At 44.4% G+C, this 27,267-nt stretch overlaps 1 protein-coding gene across 2 annotated transcripts in view; it reads left to right on the top strand.

Moving 5' to 3' along the window:
• Positions 1 to 27,267, top strand: part of LOC100380688 (calcium-dependent secretion activator 1) — a 158,518-nt gene that overhangs the window by 90,260 nt on the left and 40,991 nt on the right. For both annotated transcript variants that reach the window (XM_082967611.1, XM_082967610.1), the window contains exons 5-11: positions 349 to 582; positions 3,269 to 3,390; positions 13,008 to 13,119; positions 17,579 to 17,718; positions 18,706 to 18,772; positions 19,590 to 19,698; positions 21,452 to 21,664. In XM_082967611.1, the coding sequence (XP_082823737.1) occupies positions 349 to 582; positions 3,269 to 3,390; positions 13,008 to 13,119; positions 17,579 to 17,718; positions 18,706 to 18,772; positions 19,590 to 19,698; positions 21,452 to 21,664 (997 nt within the window). The remainder of the gene's footprint in view (positions 1 to 348; positions 583 to 3,268; positions 3,391 to 13,007; positions 13,120 to 17,578; positions 17,719 to 18,705; positions 18,773 to 19,589; positions 19,699 to 21,451; positions 21,665 to 27,267) is intronic.

Genomic DNA, 27,267 nt, shown 5'->3' with positions numbered 1-27,267 from the left:
ACACCGCAGTAGGGTGACATCAACACACGGGTAACATTGTGCTGAGCTACATAAGAACCTCAGTTTGTAGGCTAAGAATCAAAATGGCTTCACTATGCGAGTTCCCTATTCTAGAAACAACTTTACATCACAATGAATACTGTAGTCTACATACAGTAAATGTTAATCTATTGAATGACAAGCATTTACATTAGTGTTGACAATTTGGATATATTTTATAAATAAAATGTCTTTCATTTTCAGGATGACTAGTCAACATGGACACAAAAGCTGACTTGAAATCTAGTAAAAACACTTTTGTACAACATAATTTTTGGTATGATTATTATTTTTTATTTTTTTCCAAAGGGTGGCAAGTTCCCCAAGTTTGTGTCGAAGGAGATGGAGCACATGTACATAGAGGAGCTAAAGGCATCGGTGAACCAGCTGATGGCCAACCTGGAGAGCATGCCGGTGTCCAAGGGAGGAGAGTTCAAACTGCAGAAGCTGAAGAAAGGACACAACACCTCCATCATGGATATGGGCCAGGAAGACGAGAACACACTGTCTAAGTCTGACGTGGTGCTCTCCTTCACTCTGGAAGTAGGAACCCTAATCCTGTCTAACCCTACCCCTGACCATCACCCTAACCCTAACCCCCTAATCCTAACCCACCTCAACAGTAACACTAACGCTAACCAAGTACAAGTCTGATGTAGCCCTAACACTGTCTAGGAAGGATAAAACCTCAGCATTTTGACAGAATATCCTAAATACAGTATTACCATTCACCTGCCTCTGTCTTTATAAGCAGGATAAGTCATCAAAAACATGATCAACCTATTTATTTACAATGTATCTGTGTTCTGTGGCAAGGAAAACACTGTTTCTATTGAGGTCTGTGGTGGTGGTGGTGATGGTAGTGGTGGTGGTGATGATATAGCAGATTTTTACCTCAGATTTTTACCCTTTGATAAACTAGATCTGATTTGCACTTTCATTGGTCTATTGGTTATTTTAGAACATGGATGCATTCCATGCCGAAGTCCCAGAGTGTGTTTGCTTATGCTTTAGTTTTCTTCTATCTTGATAGATGTGTATAAACCTAGACCAGGGCCCGTATTCACATAACATCTCTGAGTTGGGGTGCTGAATGATCTAGGATCAGGTTCTCCCTCTTATTAGTTATGATTTGAAATGCAAAACTGATCCGAACTCATACTCTGAGACGCTTGTGAATATATACCCAGTATAGATTGCAAACATGTTGCCCTCCAGCCATAAAGAAAGAGAAGAAAAATTAGATGAACAAAGGAGTGAAATAACAGATCACAAGGTATACCTAGGTAATGTAGTGAAATAAAATAATACCTCCTTTTTTACATTTCATAGCAAACTTCATAATAACTCATTATAGTAACTCTGGTTATGATGAACGATCTAAGAGAATACGATATACTCAGAAGAGCTATTTCTGTTCCCCTAGCTACTTAAGGAGAAGGAAGTTCTAGCACTGGAAGCAGGATTGGTGGGTCCCCTGCGGGACGGTACTGCTAACGTAGGCTAATGGGATTTGCACAAGGTTGTAAGTAACAAGAACATTTCCCAGGGCATAGACATATCTGATATTGGCAGAAATCTTAAATTCTTGTTAATCTAACTGCACTGTCCAATTTACAGTAGCTATTACAGTGAAACAATACAAAGCTATTGTTTGAGGAGAGTGCACAGTTTTGAACATGAAAAGTTATTAATCAACAAATTAGGCACATTTAGGAAGTCTTGATACAACATTTTGAATAGAAATGCAATGGTTCATTGGATCAGTCTAAAACTTTGCACATACACTGCTGCCATCTAGTGGCCAAAATCGAAATTGTACCTGGGTTGGAATTATGGCCTTTCCCTTGCATTTCAAAGATGATGGTACAAATAAAATACAAAAAACTGTTGGTTTTTTCTTTGTATTTTCTTTTTCCAGATCTAATGTGTTATATTCTCCTACATTCCTTTAACATTTCCACAAAGTTCAAAGTATGTCCTTTCAAATGGTACCAAGAATATGCATATCCTTGCTTCAGGGCCTGAGCTACGGACAGTTAGATTTGGGTATGTCATTTTAGGCAAACATTGAAAAAAAGGGGCCGATCCTTAACACCACTCCCTCCCCAGCCTGATCTCATAGACATGTAACATAGTAAATGTAAATCCAGAACACTCAAATTAGTATATGGTACGTTACATAAGACAGAAGGATGCTAAAGTCAAAAATGAAAGTAGGGTGGTTGGTCGGGGTGGATGGGTAGGTGCATAACGTGAACGTCTAGCAACCCAAAGGTTGCGTGTTCGAATCTCATCACCTAGCCACCTAGCTCACGTTAGCCACAACAAATTGCAATTGCAAACATCCACAAATGAATACATACCATACGAAATGTAGCATATCACACTAATTAGGGTGTCTCTGATTTACATTTATTATGTTACGTCTACCACTGAGTCCACGTTGCCCTCCCAGCAGTTGATTGTAGTGTAGAGAAGAGAAGATGATTATGGTGCTAGAACTGAAACTACTGCTTTATAGATTGGAGAGGCTGGCCTGATTTGTAGCTTCTGTCATGGAATTTAGTGATGGGGTTTTTGCCCACCATTGTCTTTCCCATTTTAATTATCATGAGTTTTAGTTTGCTTGAGTAGGTCTCACTGTTATCATCTTTCTCTCAGTGGGGTGTAGGGAACCATGATAATGGCTGGAGCGGAATCAGTGGAATGGTATCAAATACATCAAACACATGATTTCAATGTGTTTGTTGCCATTCTGTTCCCTCCGTTCCAGCCATTATTATGAGCCGTCTGCCCCTCTGCACCATCCATTGGTTTAAGGTACTTTAAGATATACTGTAAATGTTGTTGACCAATAGAGCTAAGGGTGATAATGAGTTTTAAACTAATGATTGTTAATGGGGGTTTTATGAGGTTATACTGTATGTATTTACCTATGTGGGTTTCTGCCTTTGATCAACAAGGTCAAGGTGACTGTTGTAGTTGTGTAAAGAGCACCATAGACAGTTACGGGTCATGGTTCATGGCTTTACAGGGTGAGTGCTGGGGCCTGTTCAGGAATGTGCAGAGTACTCAGATGTATTGTCTAGACCAAATACAGTATGATTGTCTTTCATGTAGAATAGAGAGTAATGTTAGCTCTATATTTAATACATTTCTGCTACATTGTGAACCTTATTGAATACACCTGTGGTTTAACAACATGCTGTTTGTGTGTGCCCTCCAGGTGGTTATCATGGAGGTGGTGGGCCTGAAGTCTTTGGCTCCTAACAGGATTGTGTACTGCACCATGGAGGTTGAGGGAGGGGAGAAACTGCAGACAGACCAGGCCGAGGCCTCCAAGCCAACGTAAGACCCTACTATCTCTCTGTCTCTGTCTCTGACTCTCTCTCTCTCTCTCCCTCTCTCACCTCCCCTTTCTCTTTCTCTCTCTCTTTCTCACCTCAACCCGGCTTTGCTCAACATCCACTTACTCATGTATTCTCATTGTATCTGAATGCAGTCACCTTCTCTTCTCACTTTGATTTCTGAGTCAGCTGTTGAAGTTGTGAAAGAAGGCTCACAGTGTAATCTTCCATTTAGAACAGTCTGTCTCCATGGGAATTAGAGGAAGGTTCGATGAGTCAATCTCAGGTCATGAGCATACCAAAAAGGTTCTCCTTTGAACACCTCACATTTACCTACGGATATAACCATATAGATACATACTGAAACTATATCTAAGGGTCCAACACCTTAAGTTGGTTCATGTTCATCCCTGCCTGAATGATGATGATGATGATGATGGAGGTGAATGTGTCGATCATGATCATGTCTCCTGTAATGAAGGACACAGTCTATAACAGTACAGTGTGTCTATGAAGCCAGTCTTTCTCTCTTGTGATGTTTAGTGCATGAGCTATTTCAGGGACACATCATCCTGCTTCTTTCCTTCTCTGACACTGATTGCGCCGACAGACAAGGCAGCTCTGCTTCTAGCTCCTAAGCAACTTTACAGTATTACAGCTGAAAATAACTTTTGAATATCAGAGCGGTGGTAACTCACCATCATTACGACCAGGAATACGACTTTCACGAATTGGATCCTTTGTTCATACCCCCCAGGGCAATTTAACTTGTCCCAGAGGCTGCTCCAAGTCGAAGCCGGCGGGGAAGAGGTATTTGGAGTGGACGTCTAGTCCGACTCAGGAGGCGGGCACACCATCCACCACTTTCGAGTGTATTACTCGCTAATGTTCAGTCTCTTGGACAATAAAGTAGACAAGTTCAGGGCGAGGATCTCCTTCCAGAGAGACACCAGGGACTGTAACATACTCTGTTTCACGGAATCATGGCTCTCTCGGCATATACTATCCCTGTCCATGGAGCCAACTGGGTTCTCATTTTATTCGCGCAGACAGGAATAAAGAACTCTCCGGGAAGAAAAAAGGTGGGGGTGTATGCTTCATCAATAACTACTCATGGTGTGATTGTGATAACATACAGAAACTCAAGTCCTTTTGTTCACCCGACCTAGAATACCTCACAATCAAATGCCGACCGTATTACCTCCCAAGAGAATTTTCTTCCGTTTTAGTCACAGCCGTGTATATTCTCCCTCAACCCGATGCCATGACAGCCCTCAAGGAACTACACCGGACTTTATGCAAACTGGAAACCACACATCCTAAGGCCGCATTTATTGTAGCTGGGAATTTTAACAAAGCAAATTTGAGGAAAACGCTACCAAAGTTCTATCAACACATTGACTGTAGTACTTGCTTAACAAAAACACTAGATCACTGCTACTCACCTTTTGAAAATGCCTACAAGGCCTACAAGGCCCTCCCTTCGACAACTCCATGTTGCTTCTCCCTTTCTATAGGCAGAAACTCAAACAGGAAGTACCCATTCAAAGGTCTATTCAATGCTGGTCGGACCAATCGGAATCCATGCTTCAAGATTGTTTTGATCACGCAAACTAGGATATGTTCCGGGTTGCCTCAGAATAACATTGATGCTTACACGGACACGGTGATTGAGTTCATCAGGAAGTGTATAGGGGATATTGTTCCCACGGTGACTGTTAAAACCTACCCAAACCATAAACCGTGGATAGATGGCAGCATTTGTGCAAAACTGAAAGCGTGAACCACCACATTTAGCCCTGGCAAGGTGACTTGGAATATGGTGAATACAAACAGTGTAGTTATTCCCTCCATAAGGCAATCAAACAGTTAAAACGTCAGTACAGAGGAAAAAGTGGAATCATAATTCAACGGCCCAGACAATAGATGTATGTGCAGGGTCTACTGACAATCACGGACTACAAAGGGAAAACCAGCCACGTCACGGACACCGACGTCTTGCTCCCAGACAAGTTAAACATCTTCTTCGCCGGCTGCCGGCCCTAGACGGCAACCCTCAGAGGATGCACAGACCAGCTGGCTGGAGTGTTTACGGACATATTCAATCGCTCCCTATCCCAGTCTACTGTCTCGACTTGCTTCAAGATGTCCACCATTGTTCCTGTACCCAAGAAAGCAAAGGTAACTGAACTAAATGAATATCGCCCGGAGCACTCACTTCTGTCATCATAAAGTGCTTTGAGAAGATACTTTACCTGACACCCTAGACGATGCAATCGCCATCGCAATGCACACTGCCCTATCCAATCTGGACATGAGGAATACCTACGTCAGAATGCTTTCATTGACTATAGCTCAGCCTTCAACACCATAGTACCCTCCAAGCTCATCATTAAGCTCGGGGCCCTGGGTCTGAACCCTGCCCTGTGCAACTGGGTCCTGGACTTCCTGACGGGCCGCCCCCAGGTGGTGAAGGACAGAAACACCACCACTATGCTGATCCTCAACACAGGGGTCCCACAAGGGTGCGTGCTCAGCCCCCTTCTGTACTCCTTGTTCACCCATGACTGGGTGGCCACGCATGCCTCCAACTCAATCATCAAGTTTGCAGACGACACAACAGTAGTAGGGCTGATTACCAACAATCCCTACAGGGAGGAGGTGCCAGGAAAATAACCTCTCTCCCAACATCAACAAAACGAAGGAGCTGATCGTGGACTTTAGGAAACAGCAGAGAGCACGCCCCTATCCACATCAACGGGACCGCATTGACAATCTGAATTGGTCCACCCACACAGACAGTGTGGTGAAGAAGGCACAACAGCGCCTCTTCAACCTCAAGAAGCTGAAGAAATTTGGGTTGGCCCCTAAGACCCTCAGAAACTTTTACAGATGCACAATTGAGAGCATCCTGTCGGGCTGTATCTCCGCCCGGAATGGCAACTGCACCGCCCGCAACCGCAGGGCTCTCCAGAGGGTGGTACGGTCTGCCCAACACATCACCGGGGGCACACACCTGCCCTCTAGGACACCTACAGCACCCAATGTCACAGGAAGGCCAAAAAGATCATCAAGGACATCAACCACCCGAGCCACGGCCTGTTCACCCCAATATCACCCAGAAGGCAAGGTCCGTACAGGTGCATCAAAGCTGGGACCGAGAGACTGAAAAACAGCTTCTATCTCAAGGCCATCAGACTGTTACACAGTGCATTTCACTACACCCACAATAACATCGGCTAAATATGTATATGTGACCAATACATTTGATTTGATTCGGGTGAGAGAGAGAATGGGGGGAGAGAGAGAAGGGGGAGAGCGTGAGAGAGAGATGGAGAGAGAGAGATGAATGAAGGACAGACAAGGAAAGAGAAAGTGACAGGTGACAGACAAAGCGGTAGAGAAAGGGGAGGGGCAGAAACGGAAAGAATGAGAGAGGGGGAGAGAGAAAATAGAGGTAGAGGGAGAAAGGTAGAGGAGAGAGTGAAAGAAGGAAAAGGAGAGGGGGAGATGGAGGTAGAGAAATGGGGAGATGGAGGGAGAGAGAGGGGGAGAGCAGCCTTACTGTAGTGCAGCCAGGCAGAGAGAGGCTGATTAGGACACAGCATCTCAATGGAGCAGGAGAGAGTCCCCATCCAGCACTCATGGAAATGACAAGCATAACGTGCTGCTAGCTAGGTGTCTGCTTATCCATCACATACACCATCACACTGCTCACACACACTGTACACACTGCACGCAAAAACGTACAAACACGCATACAAACAGGATAACACAAAGCACACAGGTACACATTCACAAGCATGCATGCCCACGTATGCACACACACACATTGTTTGTACACTCACGTACACACGTACACAAAACATGCACACAACACGTACACAAAGCTCATCTAATTCACCAAGCATGGATTGACATGGGTGAGCCATACACAGCCACTGTGTATCTTAGCAATCTGCAGCGATGTATACATACTGTACTTATGGGAAAACACTGACACAACCTTTGAGTGGACAAGCTTCAACTTCCCCCATTTGAATATACACGATGCACACCGATGCAAGGTCAAATACAACACAATAATGAAATCCATTTGTGAAGACTGGAGAGTGATTGATAGGTGATGGGGTTGATATAGTACTGGGTTGAGGGACCAGCATAAGCACCAGTGACTGTTTCGTCCTTCTTTGTAATGACATGAGACCTACTCCAAGCCACTCAACCCAGATATGAATGAGACACTCATTTATATGCAGCAGAGTAGGAGTATGGACCTTGGTGTTGTTGCTTCCTTCGGCAAGGTCCCCGTCATGTTCTTCAAATGGCCTCTGTAGCCTACCACACACAACGCTGCCTCCAAACACACACACACACTCATAGAACTCCCTCTTTGCCCAGTCACCTTACTCAAACTGTACCCCTATCTGTTGTAAGAGAATTCCAAACCCCTTGGACAGGATGAGACACGTACAGATGTAGGATCTTAATTTGATCACCCTGTTGCAGGACAACTTTCCTGAAATGCAGGACATTTTAAACTTCTAATGAATTTGAGGTTTAAAAAGTCTTCTGAAGTTTGTAATTTCCACTACGAAATTTCAGTATTGATTTCCCCTACAAAAATGTCCATTAATTATAATCCAACATAATAATTAATAATTTCCTTTTGCTGCAGAATAATTTTCCTGCTATAGCGAACTGTCTCAAATTAAGATCCTGCATCTGAATCCTGACTGATCTAGGATCTGCTGTCATTTTGTTGAACAAATTATCTTTCTGCTTCTTGAAGATATTACAGTACTACACTCATTCTTATTGATTATATCCATATCTATATTCTGCCCTTGAATTGCGTTCCCATGCAAAACTAGACAGATAGCTAACAACTAAGTCTTCAATAAAAATTAGAAGGCTTGACTTTTCTAAAATGAATTTATTGAAAACGTTTATGTTGTGAAACTGCAAAATACAGAAAAGAATATACTTTAGTATTCAATTCAAATCGAGATACTGTAGCTGTACATTATACCTTTCAAGTTGAAGTTGCATGAAAATACAAAGCACGTGCCAAGGTACCATGCATCTGGCATGACGCCAAACCATATAGCTAATTGTTACTCATATGGTAATTGGCTAACTCCTTTCATTACTCTAATAATGTACAACCATCTCTGTAGAATAACAAAGCATATTACACTAGAAACAGTAACAAAACCACAGTATTGTATATTTTACAATTCGTTTGCATGACGCACAAGCAAAGTAATACAGCTGACGGCGTACATGAAAGGCAAGGCAATTTGTGAGTAGATGCAACCAACATTGATATGTAAGAAATTCTATCAATAACAAGATTATCATCACTAGCTAAATGCTTGAATTGAACTTACAACCAAATATTTTCCGAGGCAGAAGCGTGCCAAGAGAACTGCACCGTAGAGTTGTTTTTAGCTGCTTCTCCGCATCTCTTCCTGTTTCCGTCTCTGCGTGTCTCTTCCTGTTTTCCTTACAGTCTAAGTACCAAAAAGCTCCACTAGGGGGCGAATAACACCATGGAAAACAATGAAAATCCATCTTAACCATTGTAATAAAATTATCTGTTACCTTCAAACAGGATGGCAGCACAATCTATATTCAATAAATGATCAATACATGTAGAAATATAGGGCCAATGTGAAACAGTTCCGTGTAAGATGAGACACCACTGGCCCCCCTGGTGGTGCTGAGTGGTAGTGTCAGAGAGGAGCAGGAGGAGGAGGAGAGAGTGACACTGTTGCTGTGTTCACGCACCGTTTCCCCTGTCCCCTTTCTGTGTCTCCATTTGTCACATCATCACTCACAGATGCAGCTCACGTAGAGGGACACTCACAGCAGGAGGACAAACGGCACACACAGACGCTCAAACACGCGGGCAGACACACACACACACACACACACACACACACACACACACACACACACACACACACACACACACACACACACACACACACACACACACACACACACACACACACACACACACACACACACACACACACACACACACACAGCCTCAGACTGCTGGCTCTGCCTCCTTGATGATGATATCACGTGTCATCCCACTGTGATTAAAGACACAATAACCCCTATGAACATGTTAGTATATGTCTCTTTGTGAATGTGCATGTGTGTGCATGCATGAGTGTGCATGTGTGTTTGTCTCGTGGTAGTGTTTCCTCAGGCTGGTAGTGCTCCCTGCGTGGTGCGGTCGGTGGCCTGTCTCCTTCTCAGTCTCAATCAAATTGTATTTGTCACATGCACCCAATACAACAGCTGTAGACCTTACAGTGAAATGCTTACTCACAAGCCCTTAATCAACAATGCAGTTTTAAGAAAAATAAGAAGCTGTTTAGAAGCCTCTTGGACCTAGACTTGGCGCTCCGGTACCACTTCATCTCTTCTCTGTAATAAATTGAATGTTGCTGCTGCACAGTGTGTGTGGGACTGGGACCAGACAATGCATTTCATATCCCCTCCCTCTACTCCCCGCAGCCCACTCTCCGCAAGTTCAGCCAAGACAAAGAAAGTGTCAGCTGCTGTTCTCAGTCTGTCTCATAATTCAACAGTAAATTGCTTACTCAGTCAGACCTAACTTTTTCTTTTCCACTTTGGTTTTCTAGTAATTTATATCTAACCACCACTCACTCCTTCTGAGAGTGCAGGTATCGAGAGGATGAGAGAAAAAGAGATGCACACACACAGAGAGAGAGAGAGAGAGAGAGAGAGAGAGAGAGAGGCGAGAGAGAGAGAGAGAGAGAGAGAGAGAGAGAACCTATTGGGTGAAATACCAGTGTGCCATCACAGCAGCAAGATTTGTGACCTGTTGCCACAAGAAAAGGGCAACCAGTGAAGAACAAACACCATTGTAAATACAACCCATATTTATTTTTCCTTTTGTACTTTGACTATTTGCTCATCGTTACAACACTGTATATCGACATAATACGACATTTGAAATGTCTCTATTCCTTTTGAACTTTTTTGAGTGTAATGTTTACTGCACATTTTTTTATTGTTTACTTCACTTCTGTTTATTTTCTATTTCACTTGCTTTGGCAATGTAAACATATGTTTCCCATGCCAGTAAAGTCGTTAAATTGAATTGAATTGAATTGAGAGAGAAAAGGGACGGAGATGGAGTTTGTTTTGTAGATCGTGTGCAATACCTCTGGGTCAGGCAGATGTTAAGTAAGGCTGGGATTCAATCCAATTCAATTACATTCACTCTAAAGACTGTGAATGTCGGCTCGAACAGAAATCCCCTTCCAAATGAAATTTCAGTGCAGGTTGTTTATCTGCATTAGTTTGAATCCTGGCTAAATTTACAGCCCCTTGGATGTTGCAGTTGCTCCCATGTTTTGAGTCATGCCAGAATGTAGTGAAGGTATAATGCTTCTGATGTTTGTGCAGTGGTGGAAAAGTATTCAATTGTCATACTTGAGTAAAACTAAAGATAACTTAACAGAAAATTACTCACGTAAAAGTGAAAGTTACCCATTAAAATACTACTTGAGTAAAAGTCTAAAAGTATCTGGTTTTAGATGTACTTAAGTACAGTTCTAGAAAAAGTACTAAATTGTCATTCTTGAGTAAAAGTACAAGTAAAAGTAAATGCTATACATCAAATTCCTTATATTAAGCATACTAGATGGCACTATTTTCATATTTTTAATTACAGACAGAAAGGGGCACACTCCAACAGTCAGACATCATTTACAAGCACAGTAGTTGTGTTTTGTGAGTCCGTCAGATCAGAGGCAGTACGGATGACAAAGTGTTATATTGATAGGTGCCATAATTTTGTCCTGCTTGAGCATTCTACATGTAACGAGTACTTTTGTGTGTCAGGGAAAATGTAAGGAGTAAAAAGTACATTATTTTCTTCAGGAATGTAGTGGAGTAAAAGTAAAAGTTGTCAAAAATATAAATACACTGCTCAAAAAAATAAAGGGAACACTAAAATAACACATCCTAGATCTGAATGAATGAAATAATCTTATTAAATACTTTTTTCTTTACATAGTTGAATGTGCTGACAACAAAATCACACAAAAATAATCAATGGAAATCCAATTTATCAACCCATGGAGGTCTGGATTTGGAGTCACACTCAAAATTAAAGTGGAAAACCACACTACAGGCTGATCCAACTTTGATGTAATGTCCTTAAAACAAGTCAAAATGAGGCTCAGTAGTGTGTGTGGCCTCCACCTGCCTGTATGACCTCCCTACAACGCCTGGGAATGCTCCTGATGAGGTGGCGGATGGTCTCCTGAGGGATCTCCTCCCAGACCTGGACTAAAGCATCCGCCAACTTCTGGACAGTCTGTGGTGCAACGTGGCGTTGGTGGATGGAGCGAGACATGATGTCCCAGATGTGCTCAATTGGATTCAGGTCTGGGGAACAGGCGGGCCAGTCCATAGCATCAATGCCTTCCTCTTGCAGGAACTGCTGACACACTCCAGCCACATGAGGTCTAGCATTGTCTTGCATTAGGAGGAACCCAGGGCCAACCGCACCAGCATATGGTCTCACAAGGGGTCTGAGGATACCTAATGGCAGTCAGGCTACCTCTGGCGAGCACATGGAGGGCTGTGTGGCCCCCCAAAGAAATGCCACCCCACACCATGACTGACCCACCTCCAAACCGGTCATGCTGGAGGATGTTGCAGGCAGCAGAACGTTCTCCACGGCATCTCCAGACTGTCATGTCTGTCACATGTGCTCAGTGTGAACCTGCTTTCATCTGTGAAGAGCACAGGGCGCCAGTGGCGAATTTGCCAATCTTGGTATTCTCTGGCAAATGCCAAACGTCCTGCACGGTGTTGGGCTGTAAGCACAACCCCCACCTGTGGACGTCGGGCCCTCATACCACCCTCATGGAGTCTGTTTCTGACCGTTTGAGCAGACACATGCACATTTGTGGCCTGCTGGAGGTCATTTTGCAGGGCTCTGGCAGTGCTCCTCCTGCTCCTCCTTGCACAAAGGCGGAGGTAGCGGTCCTGCTGCTGGGTTGTTGCCCTCCTACGGCCTCCTCCACGTCTCCTGATGTACTGGCCTGTCTCCTGGTAGCGCCTCCATGCTCTGGACACTACGCTGACAGACACAACAAACCTTCTTGCCACAGCTCGCATTGATGTGCCATCCTGGATGAGCTGCACTACCTGAGCCACTTGTGTGGGTTGTAGACGCCGTCTCATGCTACCACTAGTGTGAAAGCACCGCCAGCATTCAAAAGTGACCAAAACATCAGCCAGGAAGCATAGGAACTGAGAAGTGGTCTGTGGTTACCACCTGCAGAACCACTCCTTTATTGGGGGTGTCTTGCTAATTGCCTATAATTTCCACCTGTTGTCTATTCCATTTGCACAACAGCATGTGAAATGTATTGTCAATCAGTGTTGCTTCCTAAGTGGACAGTTTGATTTCACAGAAGTGTGATTGACTTGGAGTTACATTGTGTTGTTTAAGTGTTCCCTTTATTTTTTTGAGCAGTATAGTAAAGTGAAGTACAGATACCCCAAAAACTACTTACTTAGGTACTTTACACCACTGTGTGTGTTGTGTTTCAGCTGGGGGACCCAGGGAGACTTCACCACCACACACCCCCTCCCTGCTGTCAAGGTGAAACTGTTTACAGAAAGCACTGGAGTTCTGGCCCTGGAGGACAAAGAGCTGGGCAGGGTAACACACTTTACATCTCTCTCTCTCTCTCTCTCTCTACAGTCTCTCTCTACAGTCTCTCTCTCTCTCTCTCTCTCTCTACAGTCTCACTGTCTACAGTGTCACTCTCTACAGTCTCTCTCTCTCTCTACAGTTTCTCTCTCTCTCTCTCTACAGTCTCTCTCTATACAGTCTCTCTCGCTACAGTCTCTCTCGCTACAGTCTCTATCTCTACAGTCTCTCTCGCCATACAGTCAGTCTCTCTACAGTCCCTCTCTCTGTACAGTCTCTCGCTACAGTCTCTATCTCTACAGTCTCTCTCGCCATACAGTCAGTCTATCTACAGTCTCTCTCTCTTTACAGTATCTTTTTACAGTCTGTCTCTACAGTCTCTCTCTACATACAGTCTGTCTCTCTACAGTCCCTCTCTCTATACAGTCTCTTGCTACAGTCTCTATCTCTACAGTCTCTCCCTCTCGCTCTACAGTCTCCACAGTCTCTCTCTACAGTCTATCTCTCTCTCACTCCACAGTCTCTCTCTCACTCTACAGTATCTCTCTCTCTACAGTAATTTTCTGCAGTCTCTTTCTCTCTACAGTCGCTCTCTCTCTCTCTACAGTCTCTCTACAGTCTCTCTCTCTCTATACAGTCTCTCTCTCTACGGTCTCTCTCTCTCTACAGTCTCTCTCGTTACAGTCTTACTCCTTACAGTGTCTCTCTCTCTCTACAGTTCTCTCTCTACAGTCTATACAATGTCTCTCTACAGTCTCTCTCTACAGTCTTTCTCTCTACAATGTCTCTTTCTACATTGTCTCTCTCTCTACATTGTCTCTCTCTCTACAGTGTCTCTCCATAGTCTCTCGCTACAGTCTCTTTCTACAGTGTCTCTCTACCGTCTCTCTCTACAGTCTCTCTCTCTACAGTCTCTCTCTCTCACTACAGTCTCCCTCTCTCTAAAGTCTCTCTAAAGTCTATTTCTACATTGTCTCTCTCTCTACATTGTCTCTCTCTACAGTGTCTCTCCACAGTCTCTCGCTACAGTCTCTCTCTACAGTGTCTCTCTACCGTCTCTCTCTATAGTCTCTCTCTCTCTAAAGTCTCTCTCTCTACCTGTCACCTGTCCCTCTCTTTCTCTCTCTCTGTATTTATCTCCATCTTCCTCACTTTTATGTTTGTATTGTTATACACTACCAGTCCAAAGTTTTAGAACACCTACTTATTCAAGGTTTTTTCTTTATTTTTTACTATTTTCTACATTGTAGAATAATAGTGAAGACATCAAAACTATGAAATAACACATATGGAATCATGTATTAACCAAAAAAGTGTTAAACAAATCCACCTATATTTTATATTTGAGATTCTTCAAAGTAGCCACCCTTTGGCTTGCACATTCTTGGCTTTCGCTCAACCAGCTTCACCTGGAATGCTTTTCCAACAGTCTTGAAGGAGTTCCCACATATGCTTAGCACTTGTTGGCTGCTTTTCCTTCACTCTGCGGTCCAACTCATCCCAAACCATTTCAATTGGGTTGAGGTCGGGTGATTGTGGAGGCCAGGTCATCTGATGCAGCACCATCACTCTCTTTCTTGGTGAAATAGCCCTTACACAGCCTGGAGGTGTGTTGGGTCATTGTCCTGTTGAAAAACAAATGATAGTCCCACTAAGCGCAAACCAGATGGGATGCGTATCGCTGCAGAATGCTGTGGTAGCCATGCTGGTTAAGTGTGCCTTGAATTCATAAATAAATCACTGACAGTGTCACCAGCAAAGCACCCCCACACCATAAAACCTCCTCCTCCATGCTTTACAGTGGGAAATACACATGTGGAGATCATCCATTCACCCACACCACGTCTCACAAAGACACTGTGGTTGAAACCAAAAATCTCCAATTTGGACTCATCAGACAAAAAGACAACAAGAGGCTGATTCAGTCTCATCTACACTGCCTGATACTTATTCAGTACAGTACTGTAGGTGGGCTGAGTCAGTGATGGTTTTAACCCCCCACAACCAGAACTTAATTTCAACCAGTTTTACCTCTGAGCTGTGACCCCGTCACAGTTCCTCAATGATATCCCCGGGCCACATACTGTACACGACTGTCATATTTCTTCACTTTGATTAACATGTTTTAATTAGTTGCATATTAATAATGCAATTTGCATCATCTATGACAGGAAAGTCATGCAGAAATGTCTTAATCATCTGGTTTGCTCCTCTCTGGCGCTGTCCTCTGGTGCAGAGAGCGAGAGCAATCGATCGTCCTGTGACCGTGTGACGGATGGCCCCGGGCTCGGCTGGGCTCACTGCTGGTTATCAGAGGGGCTAGCTAGGGCTGATTTGTGGCTGTGGTAGACTGAGGCTGTGGAAAGGAGAGGCGAGGAGGGGAAGGGTGGGGATGGGAAGGGTGAGGAGGGTGAGGAGGGGAGAGGCTGTAAGACATCACTTTGGGGTAGTGACCTTGGCTTTGACAGGAGCTCTTTGGTCTCCTGCTGCAGTGGCAGAGAGGCAGCCAATCAGGCACTCAAAAAGTGAGCCAGTCAGTCAGTTGATCAGTCAGTCAGTTAACCAGGCAGGCAGTCAGTCAATCAGCCAGCCAGTCATCCTGCTGGGCCACAATGCTTCCTCAAAGCTCTTTAACTCAGCAAAGATAGATTAGACCCCCTCTTCAGGGAGGCAGTGTGGAGCAGAGCGACGCGGAGTAGAGGAGAGTGGAGGCTGCTGGGCTTCTCTCTCCTTTGATACGGCTACGCAGCTACACAGATAGGCTGAGCCACCAGCTCAAATGTGGCACGAAGCACAGGCACACTGGGGCCCAGGCTGCCAGAGCACGATTAAGATTTAATGGAAGCTCGTGAAAATTAATTGAGTGTTCAGAAATGTTGAGAATGCTGACTCATGGTACTGAATACAGACTCACTGGATGGATGAATGGATACAGACCAGAGATATCTCCAATACACCTGGTACATTATACTCAAAACGGTGCACATTATTTCTATCTCAAATCAAATCAAATGTTATTAGTCGAATGCACCGGATACAACAGGTGAAATGCTTACAGTGAAATGCTTACTTACAAGCCCTTACCAACAATGCTGTTTAAAAAAAGAAGAGCAGCAGTAAATTAACAATAGTGAGACTATATACTGGGGGGTACCGGTACAGAGTCAATGTGCGGGGGCACCGGTTAGTCTAGGTAATTGAGGTAATATATGCATGTAGGTAGAGTTATTAAAGTGACTATGCATAGATGATGATAACAGAGAGTACCAGCGGTGTAAAAGGTGGGGGGGGGGGGGGGGGGGGGGCAATGCAAATAGTCTGGGTAGCCATTTGATTAGATGTTCAGCAGTCTAATGGCTTGGGGGTAGAAGCTGTTTAGAAGCCTCTTGGACCAAGACTTGGTGCTCTGGTACCGCTTGCCATGCAGTAGCAGAGAGAACAGTCTATGACTAGGGTGGCTGGAGTCTTTGACAGTTTTTAGGGCCTTCCTCTGACACTGCCTGGTATAGAGGTCCTGGATAGCAGGAAGCTTGGCCCCAGTGATGTACTAGGCCGTTCGCACTACCCTCTGTAGTGCCTTGCGGTCGGAGGCCGAGCAGTTGCCATACCAGGCAGTGGTGCAACCAGTCAGGATGCTCTCGATGTTGCAGCTGTAGATCCTTTTGAGGATCTGAGGACCCATGCCAAATCTTTTTAGTCTCATGAGGGGGAATAGGTTTTGTCTTGCCCTCTTCACGACTGTATTGGTGTGCTTGGACCATGTTAGTTTGTTGGTGATGTGGACACCAAGGAACTTGAAGCTCTCAACCTGCTCCACTACAGTCCCATGGATGAAAATGGGGGAGTGCTCAGTCCTCTTCTTCCTGTAGTCCACAGTCATCTCCTTTGTCTTGATCACGTTGAGGGAAAGGTTGTTGTCCTGGCATCACACGGCCAGGTCTCTGACCTCCTCCCTATTGGCTGTCTCGTCGTTGTCGGTGATCAGGCCTACCACTGTTGTCATCAGCAAACTTAGTGATGGTGTTGGAGCCGTGCCTGGCCGTGCAGCCATGAGTGAACAGGGAGTACACGAGGGGACTGAGCACGCACCCCTAAGGGGCCCCCGTGTTGAGGATCAGCGTGGCGGATGTGTTTTTACCTACCCTTACCACCTGGGGGCGGCTCGTCAAGAAGTCCAGGATCAAGTTCAGAGGGAGGTGTTTAGTCCCAGGGTCCTTAGCTTATTGATGAGCTTTGAGGGCACTATGGTGTTGAACGCTGAGCTGTAGTCAATGAATAGCATTCTCACATAGGTGTTCCTTTTGTCCAGGTGGGAAAAGTCCGTGTGGAGTGCAATAGAGACCTCAATGGGACTCACTTGGTTAAATAATAAAGTATAAAAACAAATATTAGTTTAGTTATTGTCATATTTTCTTAATCTCTAAATCTCTCTTTCAATATGAACTTATTTGATACTTCTCTCTTCCAGGTGGTCCTCCACCCGACCCCTAACAGTCCCAAAGCCTCAGAGCTCCATAAGATGGCCATCACTAAGGCCTGCCCCGACCAGAACCTTCAGATCAAACTGGCCATCCGCATGGACAAACCGCAGAACATGAAGCATTCTGGGTAAGCATGGACAAGCTGCAGAGCATGAAGCATTCTAGCAAAGCATGGACAAGCCGCAGAACCCGAAGCATTCTGGGTTGCAGAAGAAAAGGTCTTCTGAGCTCAATGGGCCTACCTTACTGAATAAATGTTTACTTAAAGAAGAAGTCTGCTACTATAACATTCTCATGATGACAAAGGAGCAGGAGGATGATCTCCAAAGAGGGCTTTATTTTTATTTGTGTATCTAGAACTCCACCAGCCTTCTCATTGGTTCCTTCTTGGCCTCATTTCTAGTCACATAGATATAGTGGAAAAATACTGCGTATTGTACTGATTTAGCCCCTCTGGTGGTTACTAGTGGGTACTTTGATCTGTACAACTCTTAGAAAGTTTCCCATGGAATTCTCTGCAAATTATTGAGGACCATAATCATAAATATTGCATGACATTGACATACCATTCAGACTACCATCAGGTGTTGGAATTCATTGAGACAATCTATATGAATTATCTTGTGTTTCCGTAGATACACTATAACATTATAATTGCAGCACATGACTAGATGTCTTATGACCATTCTGCCTGCCTATGGAGGGCCCTTTTGTCCTTGTCTGTTTCACCTTTGGGGAGCAACAAAGCCTCTAGCTTAAAGGCTAAAATGACTAATTCTCGCTGTGTCAACTCAGGGTCATCCAGTCTGCATGAAACATAATTGTCATCCCTTATGGAAAACCACATACATTTCACATGTGATCTTATGTGAAGTTAATGTGATAACATGTTAAGCAACATGTGACAACATGAAACTACATATGTCAAATGTAATGTGAAATTATGTGGTTTTTCAGCCTCTCTTTTCCACGTAGGAGGGGATACAGTCTTGTCTATACATTTAGTGTGGGCTAAACCTGGCCATTCTGTTGCTGTTGCTACAACACAGGAAACAATATGAGCCAATTCTCATACCAATGCCATGTAATAAACTTTAACATTGTTTTCTGGAAGGTATTTGTGGGCTTTTGGGAAAAACGTCTGGAAGCGATGGAAGAAGCGTTTCTTTGTCCTGGTGCAGGTAGGTATATCATCAGCCTCTGAAATATCACGTCTGCTCAAATGAAAGGTTATTTAAATTAGTACACCACCAACACCAAAAGAAACATATGCCTGAAGCAGTGGTGGATTTAGGTATAGGCGACATTGGCAGCCGCCCAGGGCGACATCTTGCAGGGGGCGGCACGGGGCGCAAAAAAAATCATAATGGTAACATTTGCGCGATCGGTTTTCTAATGCTCGTTTGCATGTCATGTCAATGATATCATGTCACCGTGTGGGACTGTGGGTCAATTAACCTTGTCGGAGTGGGCACCCTGATTCTATTTTGCGAGCTAGGCAGGCTACTGCCTGGAAAGGTCTCCCACTCAGAAGTATGAGATTGGGAGGGGGCGGGGGTAGGTTGACCTCAGGACTCCCCACTGGAAGCCCGAGGTAAGGTGAGCGGGGGAATCTATCAAATAGCGCACCTCTAACTTTGTACAGTACTAATGCAATTAGTAAAATCAGTCACACTACGAAATGCTACCAAATAAACCATAATTAATTCATAATACTGTGAATATATAGTTTTACAGTCATGTTGTTGCATTTTTTTCTGGTTTGTGTGAAGTCATTAAGAATAATATTAAACCAGTCTGCGCTCCACCAAGCTGAATTGGTTTAGTCTTGACTCTTCGTTTAAGGGGGGGGGGGGTCGCCCGAAATGCCACTGGGAAGGGATGGTTTCCACACAAATATAATACCTTTTTAAAGAAGCTCATACTTGAAAAGTCACCACTGATCCTGTAATGTTCCTCAGCACATGACGTGTGACGTGTCTGTCCTCTCTGGTGTAGGTGAGCCAGTACACCTTTGCCATGTGCAGCTACAGAGAGAAGAAGTCTGAGCCACAGGAGCTGCTACAGCTGGATGGTTACACTGTAGATTACACCGACCCCCAGCCAGGTACATACAGTTGAAGTCGGAAGTTTACATACACCTTAGCCAAATACATTTAAACTCAGTTTTTCACAATTCCTGACATTTAATCCTAGTAAAACTTCCTTGTCTTTGGTCAGTTAGGATACCCACTTTATTTTAAGAATGTGAAATGTCAGAATAATAGTAGAGGGAATCATTTATTTCAGCTTTTATTTAATTCATCACATTCCCAGTGGGTCAGAAGTTTACATACACTCAATTAGAATTTGATAGCATTGCCTTTAAATTGTTTAACTTGGGTCAAACGTTCGGGTAGCCTGCCACAAGCTTCCCACAATAAGTTGGGTGAATTTTGGCCCGTTCCTCCTGACAGAGCAGGTGTAACTGAGTCAGGTTTGTAGGCCTCCTTGCTCGCACACACTTTTTCAGTTCTGCCCACACATTTTCTATAAGTTTGAGGTCAGGGCTTTGTGATTGCCACTCCAATACCATGACTTTGTTGTCCTTAAGCCATTTTGCCACAACTTTGGAAGTATGCTTGGGGACATTGTCCATTTGGAAGACCAATTTGCGACCAAGCTTTAACTTCCTGACTGATGTCTTGAGATGTACTTCAATATATCCACCTACTTTTCCATCTATTTTGTGAAGTGCACCAGTCCCTCCTGCAGCAAAGCACCCCCACAACATGATGCTGCCACCCCCGTGCTTCACGGTTGGGATGGTGTTCTTCGGCTTGCAAGCCACCCCCTTTTTCCTCCAAACATAACGATGGTCATTATGGCCAAACAGTTCTATTTTTGTTTCATCAGACCAGAGGACATTTCTCCAAAAAGTACGATCTTTGTCCCCATGTGCAGTTGCAAACCGTAGTCTGGCTTTTTTATGGCAGTTTTGGAGCAGTGGCTTCTTCCTTGCTGAGCGGCCTTTCAGGTTATGTCGATATAGGACTCGTTTTACTGTGGATATAGATACTCTTGTACCTGTTTCCTCCAGCATCTTCACAAGGTCCTTTGCTGTTGTTCTGGGATTGATTTGCACTTTTCGCACCAAAGTACGTTCATCTCCAGGAGACTGAACACGTCTCCTTCCTGAGCGGTATGACAGCTGCGTGGTCCCATGGTGTTTATACTTGCGTACTATTGTTTGTACAGATGAACGTGGTACCTTCAGGCGTTTGGATATTGTTCCCAAGGATGAACCAGACTTGTGGAGGTCTACAATTTTTTCTGAGGTCTTGGCTGATTTCTTTTGATTTTCCCATGATGTTAAGCAAGAGGCACTGGGTTTGAAGGTAGGCCTTGAAATACATCCACAGGTACACCTCCGATTGACTCAAATGATGTCAATTAGCCTAACAGAAGCTTCTAAAGCCATTACATCCTTTTCTGTAATTTTCCAAGCTGTTTAAAGGCACAGTCAACTTAGTGTATGTAAACTTCTGACCCACTGGAATTGTGATACAGTAAATTATAAGTGAAATGATCTGTCTGTAAACAATTGTTGGAAAAATTACTTGTGTCATGCACAAAGTAGATGTCCTAACCGACTTGCCAAAACTATAGTTTGTTTACAAGAAATTTGTGGAGTGCTTGGAAAACGAGTTTTAATGACTCCAACCAAAGTGTATGTAAACTTCCGACTTTAACTGTAAATACACACGTACACAAGCACAGATGGATGCATGCGCACACATACACATGCACGCACACACTTACGCACACACACATACACACACATACACAACTTGTCCCTAAACCCTCCTCTCTATCTCTAGGTCTGGATGGTGGGAGGACCTTCTTCAACGCAGTGAAGGAGGGCGACACTGTGATCTTTGCTAGTGATGACGAGCAAGACCGCATCCTGTGGGTCCAGGCCATGTACCGGGCCACCGGTCAGTCCCACAAGCCTGTGCCCCCCACCCAGGTCCAGAAACTCAACTCCAAGGGGGGCGCCGCCACCCAGATGGACGCGCCCATCTCCCAGTTCTGTGAGTAAACCAATACAAAACCTCAGCATCAGATCAACCAATCAGAAGGCAGTGTCAGGTTTCATCCCCCCAATCCCGTGACAGCTCTCATCCATAACATTTCACCACGCCATGCGTCTCTCCCCACGCCACACTGCAGGCACATACTGTAAGTGTTACACGCTGCTCTGTAGAACTAACGGCAACACACAGCCACGCACACGCACACACCCAAACTATCACACACACGCACGTAGGCACGCCTCCCTCGTTGCTGTATCACACAGAGTACTCAGCATCCTTTGGGCCTCCACTCACCATCACCAACCAGTCACACGTGGCATGTTTAAAGGTGCAACTTCACATAACTTTTTTTCCCCTTCAGTCTCTCTCTCTCTCTCTCTCTCTCTCTCTCTCTCTCTCTCTCAAACATCAACAAAGCTGACAAACTAAATTGAGAAAGACTAAATGACGCCCGATGAGGTAGAATCTAGATTAAACCACCAAAAAGATGGTTAAGCCATGAAACATCAAGCTTCCAAACTTTTTTTGGTATTTTATTAGAATTCCCATTAGCTGTTGCAAAAGCAGCAGCTACTCATCCTGGGGTCCACACAAAACATGAAACAAAATACAGAATGACATAATAAAGAACATTATTAGACAAGAACAGCTCAAGGACAGAACTACATAAAAAATATATAAAAAAGATACACGTAGCCTACCTATCAATGCATACACTCAAACTATCTAGGTCACATTTTAGACTTTTGAATCCTCTTGAAACTTTTAAAAACTTTTTATGACATTTTGAGATAACAGTAGTACTTACTGTAAGTGTAATTTTTAAGACACTGCTAAGATGTCAGGGAGTATTGCATAATCACCCCAGACCCCAGCCTTCTGTATGGTAGAAAACAACAGCTGTTGAATTTCTGAGTTTCCGCTCACCCTGGCCCTGTCTCGGTCTAGCCACTGCTCTGTCAGTCTTCTCTGTAGTGTTAACCATTCCTCTACGTGTTACTGTACTTGCACCTTTAAGCAACCTACCTACTTATCCCCACTGGTCCTATACTGGTAAGACCAGTCCCCACTGGTCATTTACTGGTCAGACCTATCCCCACTGGTCAGATACTGGTAAAACCAATCCCGGCTGGTCAGATGCTGGTCAGACCTATCCCCACTGGTCATATACTGGTCAGACCTATCCCAACTGGTCAGATACTGGTCAGACCTATCCCAACTGGTCAGATACTGGTCAGACCTATCCCTACTGGTCAGATGCTGGTCAGACCTATCCCCACTGGTCATATACTGGTCAGACCTATCCCCACTGGTCATATACTGGTCAGACCTATCCCCACTGGTCAGATACTGGTAAGACCAATCCGCACTGGTCAGATGCTGGTCAGAACAGTCCCCAGTGGTCAGATACTGGTCAGACCTATCCCCACTGGTCAGATACTGGTCAGACCTATCCCCACTGGTCATATACTGGTCAGACCAATCCCCACTGGTCAGATGCTGCTCAGACCCAGTGGTCAGATACTGGTCAGACCTATCCCCATTGGTCAGATACTGGTAAGACCAATCCCCACTGGTCAGATGCTGGTCAGAACAATCCCCAGTGGTCAGATACTGGTCAGACCTATCCCCACTGGTCAGATACTGGTCAGACCTATCCCCACTGGTCAGATACTGGTCAGACCTATCCCCACTGGTCAGATACTGGTCAGACCTATCCCCACTGGTCAGATGCTGGTCAGACCTATCCCCACTGGTCATATACTGGTCAGACCTATCCCTACTGGTCAGATGCTGGTCAGACCTATCCCCACTGGTCACATGCTGGTAAGACCAGTCCCCACTGGTCATTTACTGGTCAGACCTATCCCCACTGGTCATATACTGGTCAGACCTATCCCCACTGGTCAGATACTGGTAAGATGATGTATCTGGTCCTATACTGATCAGACCTATCCCCACTGGTCAGATACTGGTCAGACCTATCCCCACTGGTCAGATACTGGTAAAAACCAATCCCGGCTGGTCAGATGCTGGTCAGACCTATCCCCACTGGTCATATACTGGTCAGACCTATCCCCACTGGTCATATACTGGTCAGACCTATCCCCACTGGTCAGATGCTGGTCAGACCTATCCCCACTGGTCAGATGCTGGTCAGACCTATCCCCACTGGTCATATACTGGTCAGACCTATCCCCACTGATCATATACTGGTCAGACCAATCCCCACTGGTCATATACTGGTCAGACCTATCCCCACTGGTCAGATACTGGTCAGACCTATCCCCACTGGTCAGATGCTGGTCAGACCTATCCCCACTGATCATATACTGGTCAGACCTATCCCCACTGGTCATATACTGGTAAGACCAAGCATCTGGTCAGATGCTGGTCAGACCTATCCCCACTGGTCCTATACTGGTAAGACCAAGCATCTGGTCAGATGCTGGTCAGACCTATCCCCACTGGTCCTATACTGGTAAGACCAAGCATCTGGCCAGATACTGGTCAGACCTGTCCCCAATGGTCCTATACTGGTCAGACCTAATCCCACTGGTCAGATACTGGTTAGACCAATCCCCACTGGTCATATACTGGTCAGACCTATTCCCACTGGTCAGATACTGGTTAGACCAATCCCCACTGGTCAGATGCTGGTCAGACCTATCCCCCTGGTCCTATACTGGTCAGATCTATCCCCACTGCTCAGATACTGGTCAGACCTATCCCCACTGGTCATATACTGGTCAGACCTATCCCCACAGGTCCTTTACCGGTCAGACCTATCCCCACTGGTCATATATTGGTCAGACCTATCCCCACTGGTCAGATACTGGTCAGAACAATCCCCACTGGTCATATACTGGTCAGACCTATCCCCACTGGTCAGATACTGGTCAGACCTATCCCCACTGGTCCTTTACCGGTCAGGCCTATCCCCACTGGTCATATACTGGTCAGACCTATCCCCACTGGTCATATACTGGTCAGACCTATCCCCACTGGTCCTTTACCGGTCAGACCTATCCCCACTGGTCATATACCGGTCAGACCTATCCCCACTGGTCATATACTGGTCAGACCTATCCCCAATGGTCAGATACTGGTCAGACCTATCCCCACTGGTCCTTTACCGGTCAGGCCTATCCCCACTGGTCATATACCGGTCAGACCTATCCCCACTGGTCATATATTGGTCAGACCTATCCTCACTGGTCAGATGCTGGTCAGAACAATCCCCACTGGTCAGATGCTGGTCAGACCTAATTCATTCAAATAACAGAATTGTGAACTTCACTTTAGTCAGAAGGCTACAATATGAACTAAATGACCATGGATTACTGTGTATAACATCAGACCTATCCCACTGGTCAGATACTGGTCAGACCAATCCCCACTGGTCAGATGCTGCTCAGACAAGATACTGGTCAGATCTATCCCCACTGGTCAGATACTGGTCAGACCTATCCCCACTGGTCAGATACTGGTCAGACCTATCCCCACTGGTCATATACTGGTCAGACCTATCCCCACTGGTCATATACTGGTCAGACCTATCCCCACTGGTCAGATGCTGGTCAGACCTATCCCCACTGGTCAAATACTGGTAAGACGAAGTATCTGGTCATATACTGGTCAGACCTATCCCCACTGGTCAGATGCTGGTCAGACCTATCCCCACTGGTCAGATACTGGTCAGACCTATCCCCACTGGTCATATACTGGTCAGACCTATCCCCACTGGTCATATACTGGTCAGACCTATATAAAAGTAAGACTACACAAATACACTGAGTGTACAAAACATTATGCTCTTTCCATGACATAGACTGACCAGGTGAATCCAGGTGAAAGCTATGATCCCTTATTGATGTCGCTTGTTAAATCCAATTCAGTCAGTGTAGATGAAGGGGAAGAGACAGGTTAAAGAAGGATGTTTAAGCCTTGAGACAATTGAGACATGGATTGTGTATGTGTGCCATTCAGAGTGTGAACTGGCAGGACAAAATATTTAAGTGCCTTTGAACTGGGTATGGTAGTAGGTGCCAGGCACACCGGTTCGTGTCAAGAACTGCAATGTTGCTGGGTTTTCACACTCAACAGTTTCCCATGTGTATCAAGAATGGCCCACCGCCCAAATGACATCGAACCAACTTGACACAACTGTGAGAAGCATTTGAGTCAAAATGGGCCAGCATCCCTGTGGAACGCTTTCGACACCTTGTAGAGTCCATGCCCTGACGAATTGAGGCTGATCTGAGGCCAAAAGGGATGCAACTCAATATTAGGAATGTGCTCTTAATGTTTTGTCCACTCAGTTTATGGCGTAATACGCTTAGGTTGTTGTTGTTTTACATGATAGATCTAATTTACACTTCATAAACACACTGAAACCTGAACAGGTTTAACTTAACTTGGGAAATTAATACACATTCTGTTATTTTACAACACTAAAGAACTCACCTTTTAAAACCAGACTGAATGCTGTGCTCACCATTGTTTCAATAAGGTGAGTGCAGTGTTCAGTCTGGTTAACCAGGCTAACTACTAAAGATCAATCCACAATAATAGATCCTGCTATTCAAAGCCAAACATGATCATGTATTTTGGTGTGCATCTTTCCTTTAACTCCTTTAGTTATTTGAAGGATTGTTCTTATGTCCAAACCGTTTTCGTTAGAGTCAACGGGTTGTAGAAAAAACATTTTTTTTCCTCCTTATAATATTGGCATTTTTATAACCAGAAAACAATTCAACAATAAAAACGTCCATATAGGTTTTTATACTGGAATTGCACTGTTTAGGTTAGACAAAAACACAGTTTATTTATTTAAAGAAAATCTATATTTTTAATGAATTACTCTTCATCTATAGCACATTGAAATAAGTAGCTCTAGTTTTCAACAGTTTTTATAAATATAATCTATAAATATACATTTTCTGTGGTATCCATTGGTTTCTTTGTCCAGTATGTGATTGTTATTGTGGTTAGATGGTTACATCCTCTATATAAGACCAGCCATACTGATGCCATTCAATGCCCCCTCACAGTGGCACAGACCTCCTTCCTCTACCGCCCTCCTCTCTGAAACACTGTGCCACACCAAGCGTAGATGTTTCACCCCACCCTGGTGGTCTTGAATGGCACAGAGGCCATAACATACACAACACCACCCCGTTACTCACCCCTCTCTCTCTTTCTCTCTTTTTCTCTCTTTTTCTCTCTCTCTCTCGCTCTCTCTCTCTCTCTCTCTCTCTCTCTCTCCTCTGAACTTTGCTGCAAATGATTTGTCTGATTCTAGAATGCAATGACAGTTCTGGAGCATTGGTTTGGAATGATAGGAAAGAAGTCTTTCTAAAGGAGAACTTACAGGCTAACTGCAACTCATTACCAGACTACATCACCTTGCTTTAAGTGGACTCTGATATTCATATCCATATAATAATAAACTATTCTGATAAAATGATAACATAAGATGGATATGTCAGGTCTATTGCTATTGAGTTAGCCATATTATGTTATTACTCTACATACATTTTTCCTCATAGATTCATAAGAGGATACTGGCATCATGTACACATCATCATATTAGAACT

The sequence above is a fragment of the Salmo salar genome, chromosome 22 (assembly GCF_965601325.2).
Source record: "Salmo salar chromosome 22, fSalSal1, whole genome shotgun sequence".
In the NCBI taxonomy this organism is placed as follows: domain Eukaryota; kingdom Metazoa; phylum Chordata; class Actinopteri; order Salmoniformes; family Salmonidae; genus Salmo; species Salmo salar.
The sequence above is the reverse complement of the archived record's forward strand: the minus strand, read 5'-3'. Positions and strand labels throughout refer to the sequence as shown.